The 7,864-nt window shown below is 44.8% G+C and overlaps 1 protein-coding gene across 2 annotated transcripts; it reads left to right on the top strand.

Annotated features, from left to right (window-relative positions):
• Positions 1-3,848: 3,848 nt before the first annotated feature.
• On the top strand, positions 3,849-7,328 carry LOC127342050 (F-box/FBD/LRR-repeat protein At1g13570). Of its 2 annotated transcripts, none has more exons than XM_051367981.2 (5): positions 3,849-3,916; positions 5,361-5,472; positions 5,545-6,417; positions 6,504-6,656; positions 6,908-7,328. In XM_051367981.2, the coding sequence occupies exons 2-5, from the start codon at positions 5,368-5,370 to the stop codon at positions 7,235-7,237; spliced, it is 1,461 nt and encodes a 486-aa protein (XP_051223941.1). In that variant the 5' UTR covers positions 3,849-3,916; positions 5,361-5,367; the 3' UTR covers positions 7,238-7,328. The 2 variants fall into 2 exon arrangements, with proteins under 2 accessions (XP_051223941.1, XP_051223940.1); XM_051367980.2 differs by lacking the exon at positions 3,849-3,916 and adding an exon at positions 4,235-5,214.
• Positions 7,329-7,864: the final 536 nt, after the last annotated feature.

The following is a 7,864-nucleotide window of genomic DNA, read 5'->3' as shown; positions in this document are numbered from 1 at the left end:
CATATAATACACTTATGACAATATTAATATAGTGGTTACAATATTGTCTCGTTTATCTTTACGCCGGGACAACTAAACGCGTGATCACAAAACATGTCATATTTTCATACCTTGGTAAACTACTTCTACTAAAAAAAATAGATACAATTGTAGCTATGAAACCTAAACCTTCATTTGCAAATAAACTAATCTTGATTCCGGCATTTGCCTTTCAGCTTCGACGCTATTGTCATATCATTGCACACACAAAAAAAACGTAATGTACAGATGAAATGAAGAAATGACAGAATTGCCATTCTATAAGTTCCTTGAATTTCCATCCAATAAGTTCCTGCCTTGATTTGAAAATGGCTGGTTATGCTTGCCGCACCATACGATTGTATTAGAGCTGCAGTATTATGGTCCTGGGTTTTTCCTTGAAAAATATTTATATGAGCTATTGATTCGCTTTTGCCTTTGCGCTGAAATTGTCATATTTTATTGCAGCACCTTGATAGAATGGCGTGTCTACAATTGTACTAAAGCATTTAAATTTCAAGCTTATTATTAATACTAAAATAAGCTAAAACTTACAATTTAATTTTTGCATTGATTCTGCCATTTGCGCGATAGCGCAACGGGTCATCTAGTCTATACCTACTAATAAAGGAAGTAAGGTTTCTCCCCAGAATTTTCGTCCGTTTTATATTTACCCTTGGTTTTCAGTTGAATTTACATGGAATGCCACCGCTTAGTACCGGTTCTTAATACCGATTCATATACCGAGCCACCAAACCCTGCCCCTTCCCTCTCCCTCGCCGCCTCTTTCGCACGACCCAATTAAGCTCCTCTCCCGTGCGGTTCAATCTCGAGGGAAACATCGTCCCCCGTTACGGCCGCCAGCATCGCGCTGGAGGAGGGCCCTGCATGACCGTTCCCTCACCTCACCTGCCGGACCTGGGCTGGCAGGCGCCGGATCTGGGCGTCCACGCGTGGCTCGCGTCCTTCGTTCCTCTTTGCATCCACTCAGTTCGTTCAAATCGCCGCGAGATCTGGACAAGCCATCACAACTCCGCCCGATCGTGAAGGGAATGGCGGAGAACTGCGTCTGGCAAAGGCAGTTGACTAGGATCTGCGCCGCGCCCCTGCCGGCACTAGACGACGACGAGGCGTCCGCGATCTAGACGCTGCTTTCCCAGAAGCAGGATGTGAAGTCCCTCATGGCCTCATGGCTCCGCCACATCTCGCGTGCAGACCTCGGTACAAGAAAACAACACATCAAGCCCTCAGCGTACATGTTCTACGGTCTGGCTGAATCGTGCTCCTTCAGACTCAATCGCGGAATCGAATAAGTTGATGGCCTGGAGAGAAACTTGTGGCACCGCGGTGGTCAGTGACGACTGACAGTCGTTGGTTGGTTCCCCTGTTTTGTTGTTGCTGGTTCAGATCACAAGACTTACTAAATCACTCCCATAAAATAAATTATTTGTTTGTGTAGCTACCCATGGAGCTTGGCCAGCTTCATGAGAAGGGCTCGCGCTAGGCTTCTATTCCGATGATGCTGATGGATCTACATGCCTAAGCATTCAAAGAAACAGAGAAACGACAGATAATAATAGCATGTGTGACCAATCTCTGCTTTTGATCGTGTCGTACCGCATGTCTGACCAACGGCTGCTCACATTCTGGCGGAAGCAAAGCCTTGCCGCATAAGTGCGCCTCTTCACTCCATATCGAGAACCATCGAGGCGCCGTCGAACTGTTGCGTGTTGTCTCCGCGAAGGAGTGTCCCTGGGCGGTCTTGATCCCCTCCTTCATAGTACGTGATCTAGCAATTCCCCTTTCCCCTGCCCGCTAGCTAGCACCGCTGGGAGTAGCTGCTCTCTGAACTCTAGATTGCATTCACAGTGTTTGTGTCCTGGAATCATCTTGGTTTCCCTATTCCTAGCAATTACACTAAAATTTTGATACTAATTCAGGTACAGTGAGAAGAACCGCTGGTTTGATGAAGTTAAACTCAACTATAAATCATCTAGATTGTGATAGAATTCAGTTGACAGTTTTAGCAGTTATGACATTTAATTTTAGATTGTGAGCATTAGTTTTTGTCTGAAGAAATATCCGTTATGAGTAGTTTCAGAGTAGCTGATGCATGTGATCTATTTTAGATGGCCACACTTATTTCGTGCACAAGAGTAAACTGTCGTAATTTGTTTTTTCACGCTTGTGGGAACATTGATTTAAAAGAACATGCAGATTGGTCGGACTAGAATAGGGCTAAGGAGTTCATCCACACGATTTACTCGGCGACAATGGCAATAGAGTCCCGTGCAAAATATGATTTTCACCATAACTCGTTTAAAATTCATGTTATGTGATTTCCAATATTGGCGATGTACAAAAGACATGTCGATCAAGAACTCCATGCATTCGATTGACCTAAGGATTTGAAAATACTGAAATGTTAATTCATTTAATTTTGGGTTGCGCCGTAGCAACGCACGGGTTTTTTGCTAGTAATAATAAAGGGAGGATTGTTTTCTTGGTCCAACACTTTTTTGGACCGATTTACTCTCCCACCAAATCACATACAACGCACTATTGCCACCAAACCATTTTATTCTTTTTTTTCCAGTCCATCATCCGGTACGTGGATGTAAGGTTTCTCCCTAATTTTTCGTCCGTTTTTTTATTGACCAAATTTCTATGCAGAAATTACAAGTAGTGCCACCGTACAAAAACGTTTAACGCTTCGCTCCGTTCTCTTTTTTTTTTGAGCACATCTTCGCTCCGTTCTCTTGCTCATGCTGGGCGTTTTCGCTGGGTCTCCTTAGTGCGTCGGCCCAGCCCAATTCACCGACAGCAAAAAACACGATCCAGCGATCCCACACCAGAAAAACGATACAACGAAAACCACCTTTCGTACGTCGTTGATTAGTCCCACATCGCTGTGACGCTGTGTTAGAGGGAGTTTTGCTGGTTTATATACGTAAGTTCCACCGTTACGAACAAGCCGCCGTAGGAAAAAAAAAGGAAGGAATATTGGTAGAAATCCAGGTTAGTCTTAGTCAGCACTAACCTTCCATATGATGGGTGACGGCAATAAAAAAGTGTTTCGGGTATTCCTCGTGCTACTTCTACTCTATAGTCAGACGGACTATTCTTTTAGCTTCCCAAATTAACATGCAAGCATCTTGATTAGTTGACCAGGCATATTTATGAGTTAGTGCAGTGATTAATCATGTTCTTTATAAATAGGAGAAAATTTGATCATCGCATCGTACTGAGGAGAAGTGCCATGACAGATGATTCACTGGAGATTTAAGTTTTTAATAGATGATCAACAATTTTGCTCGCTCTTCCGTAGTTCCGCCGCAACGCGCGGGCATTGTCCTAGTTTATTCATAAAAGAGGAAACAAGTCCTCTCCTCCTCCTCCTCCTTCGAGTGGACATCCACTCCGGTATCGGACACCACTCGCTCGTCGGATTTCGACTGGGACTCCGAGTAGTTTAGTTTAGGGTAGTTTCGAAATAAATATCGTTGTAGCGTCGAAGTTTCAAATATATTTCGTATTTTCAGTTAATTTTTCGTATTTTGTTTAATCTATTCCGTAGTAAAATATGATAAAAAAAAGTTATTTGCACCACGCTGCGCACTGCACAATTGAGAGTCCGGTGAAGGAAAGGTTTTAGCCCCCCACCCGCCACCGACGGAGGCCCAAAACCCGATGTGAATGCCCCAAATACCTTAGTGGCAAACTTGTTATTTTATATTTAAATTAAAAATCTTACTACTTATATCTCGAGGTACTGGAGTGCTGGATCGAACTAATCCGCCCGTTCGTGCTGCCCTGTTCGTCAGGAAGAGGCAGAGGCCGGCGAATCCAAGCCGGCCACGGCAATCAGGCGATCATAGGAGGCGAATCCGATTTTCAAGTAATCCACTACTCTCCCTGACTTTCCTCATCCCCCTCGATATTCTTCTCCAAAATAGCAAGGTTGCAATTAGTACCATGGTAGCACCGAGCATTGGATCATGGCCAAATTTGACCCTTTTCAATCCTTTTACTTAGTATCGAAAGGAAAAAGAAATAAAAGATGAATTGGGTTGAACCTCAGAGTCATGAAAAATTTGGTAAATTATATTTTGGAAAAAAAGAAATTTAATTTAAATAAAGGGGTATCCAAGCTAAACCAGGCCTCAGAAATCAGAGCATAGAAAAAAGCTAGGCTGGCTAATTAAATGAAAAGTTGAAATTTCTCTGGTTTCTTCAGCTGTCAATTCTTCAGTGCCCGCGGCAGAACCAACAGGGGAGGCAAAAGGGAAAAGCTAGGATTGGGGGTGCAGGCGGGCAAAAATCATCGAGAGCGAAATCGTGAGGGAAAATGAAAAAATGTGTCGCCTGGGTGCCGGATTTCCCCGACCTTGGTCGCCGGAGATGCCGCGCCGGCGCCACCCGCGTGTCTGGTGGGCAGAGGGGCCCTTGGTTCCGCGCGTGTCTGGCGGGTATTGAAGCCCTGGATCCCACGCGTCAATGGAGTATTCGGATCTCAGAGTGTGACCACGCGGCGGCGGGCAGAGGAGCTCGGGGAGACAGAAGAGCCGCATCCCGCAGCTGGGTGAAGGTGGAGTTGCTAATTTGCATTGTTGGAAAATAATAATTTGGTAGATTTTGTATGTTCGAAATGAATCACACATACCAAATTTATCTCCGGCAAATCAGGGATTTGTTTAGGTCGAGATCCCATAACTCTTTGATAGGATCACGACTCGGAGACTCGATCAGGAGAAGAGTAGGATCACGCCCGCGATGAAGCAACTCGAGCCGAGTCGGCCGAGAGAAGGGAGCTACTAGGAGCGCACAATCCGGCAGCTGACCCTTCGAACTCCCTTGATTTCTACTCTTAAAATTAGAGCCAAACTTCCGCCGCATAATCTGTCCGCCTAGAACTCTGGAGGATCACGACTCGAACACTGCATCTGGAGAAGAGTAGGATCACCCTTCGGACTCCCTTTGTTTCTACTCGTATAAAATTAGAATCAAAAACTTCCAACGACCACAGCCGTTTCCTGGCTATATCTCTGCAACCGAGAGCGTGATTTCGATCCCTGGATTTGCTCGCGTCGGAGGCTCGGACTGGAGCAGAGCAGAGCAGTCGGCCGGCCCCAACTCCAATTCCTCTTATTACTAGACAAATCCTCTCGACTGAAACACCATTGTATGCCATTACAGGTTACTTGTTCTCCCTCGTCCCTCTCTTCTCTACCCTATGGTTCATTGATCAAACGAGACACTTGTGCTTGTCTGTAATCTAAGTTCTGACCCTTGTGATCCGTTTGTTAATACCAAAATAAGAAACTCTTCCTTGTTAATTTCAGGTGCACAATGATCAACAATACAGTATGCAAAAGAACTTCCTCAAACCGTATCAGTGGGAAACCAATCTATAAGAAAGCGAGGCCAAATGTTAAACTGGAAGACCTTCCACAGGTATGCCAAATTTTCTTTTCTGCGTTAATTCTGTATAGATGGAACTGCTAATCTCGAGGGATATTGACGCAGGATCTGCTGTGCACCATTGTATCAAAGTTGCCTGCTAAAGAAGTTTCAAGAGCTACTGTTTTATCAAGCTATTGGAGATATATCTGTGGTATTTGCTGCTACAAATTATGTTTCACTGGTGCTACTGGGTGTTGCCGTGATACTTTAGAAAGAAAAGAATACCTCCAGTGCATCCATAAATTCATCAATAATGTCAATACAGCCGTGCAAAAGTGCCATGCCAAGTTGGTTGAAGAGTTCAATGTCAGATTCGAGTTCGACGCAATGCTGGTTGATCATCTAAATAATTGGGTTAAATTTGCGGTATCATCACAGGCAAAGAGCATAGTTTTCTATTTACGGCCTATTAACATGAGACGCACGGATGTAGATCGCTACTTATTTCCATTTCACCTTTTGGATAGTGGAAGCAACATGTCTCATCTACAGTGTATACAGCTTAGCTTTGTATCTTTCAGACCACCATCTGAATTCAGAGGTTTCCCAAGCCTGAGAAAGCTTGCTTTGCAGTTTGTCGATATCACTATAAAGGATCTTGAAGTTATACTGTCCAATTGCTATAATCTTGGATGGCTCAGCTTAGTCAGATGCTTCCTGAATGGCGAACTAAAGTTGGATCGTCCGTTGTCCCGCCTTCGACACCTAACAGTTGTATACTGTAAGGTGACCAGGATAGAACTTCATGTTACGAAACTCGTTACCTTTGTATATGATGGTCCCATTATTCCTATTGTTATAGCTCAACATTCGAAGCTGGAAAATGCACATATACGATTCTTCAAGGCAACTTATCAAGATGCTGTCAGTGCACTTCTGAATGGTATTCCGACCATGCAAAATCTGACTCTCCAGATTACTTGCCCACAACTAGAGGTTTGCTCCTCGAATGGCATTGAATTTACAATCAAATTTATGGTGGACATCATCAGTTCAATAATACAGTTCTTTTTGCCTTGCAGGTGCAATCATTGTTGAATAACACATGCAAGTTTTCCCATCTTAGGCGCTTACAGTTGTTAATGTGTATATTAGCTCAACATATTGAGAAGCTTCCATATGTACTAGTTTCCATACTGAGGGAAGCTCCATTTATTGAAAAGCTTGAGATCCATGTAAGTACCCTTCTTGGTTCTTATGTGCCAATAGGTATCTTTCTTCTTTGGCACCGCATTCGATTTGCTTTTAGCCCTTCTATACTTGCTTCTGTTCGTGGTAGGTGTTACAACTTGTTGTGTGCATGGATGCAGAATTTGTGTGATAGGCAGTTTAAGTGGACACTAAAATTCGAAGGGAGGCCCCTTCGTACGTATGTATTTCCATATACTGTGCTAATCATATATACTACCATGTTTGAATCTTGCAGTTTGCTACCTGTCGCCACCTTTGTTTTGCGAACAATGGTACTTTGGACAATCAGCCTCTTCAGCGGTGTGAATATACTTATCTGAAGAGTATGCATATGACGGGATATAAAGGGGCAAGAGGTCAACTTGAATTTCTTCTACATATTGTGGAAAATGCCCCTGCGCTGGAGGTATTAACTGTGGACACAACTGAACGGCTTAATGAATATGAAGATGTTTCAGTAAACTTGATTTGCAGAAAAAAATCATGCTCCGAGCGCGCTGCTCTGCATGCCGAATCTTGTCTCAGTGAAAAACTTTCACCAAAGGTGAAGCTTTGTGTTATGTAGGTAGGGCTCCTTTAGAGTCAACAAGTGTGTGTCTGCTTCTGTTGAAAAATTGTGCCACCATATGCCGTGAGAGTATTTGTGAATGAAACAACTAAGATGGCTCTGGTAGCTAGCTTGGCTAGATAAAGAAAGAAGGTTAGTTTCCACCTGCGCTGCTAAGAGCATCTCTAACAGAGTCCGTAAACACGCAAACTGATAACACTGAGATAACACTGAGTTCAGTTCATCGAACTCGTGTTTACGGATCGAAAAATTGCTTGTGCAGAACGTAAACAAAATCTGTAAACCAGCATATTCCCTAAATATGCCATTAAAGACCCACCTGTTATTTTTCCCCTCATTTTTCTTTTTTCCTGGTCATCTTCTTCCGTGTGACTTCTTCCTCCCGAGCTCGCCCCAACCGCCACTAGCGAGCTGTGCCCGCCCCAGACCCCCGCCGCACCGCGGTTCGCCCCCCCCCCCCCCCCCCGCCTGCTACGCCCTGCCCCACACTCGCCCCGCCGCGACCCGCCTCACCCCACGCCGCCCCGCCCTTGCCGCGCCCCGACCCGGCTCACCCCACGCCGCCGCGCCCTGGCCTGTCCCGCGCCGCCCCGGCGAGCTCGACCCGGCCTGCCCCTGCCCCTC

The sequence above is a fragment of the Lolium perenne genome, chromosome 3 (genome assembly GCF_019359855.2).
Source record: "Lolium perenne isolate Kyuss_39 chromosome 3, Kyuss_2.0, whole genome shotgun sequence".
In the NCBI taxonomy this organism is placed as follows: domain Eukaryota; kingdom Viridiplantae; phylum Streptophyta; class Magnoliopsida; order Poales; family Poaceae; genus Lolium; species Lolium perenne.
Note: the sequence above shows the minus strand (reverse complement) of the source record. Positions and strands in the feature narration are given on the sequence as shown.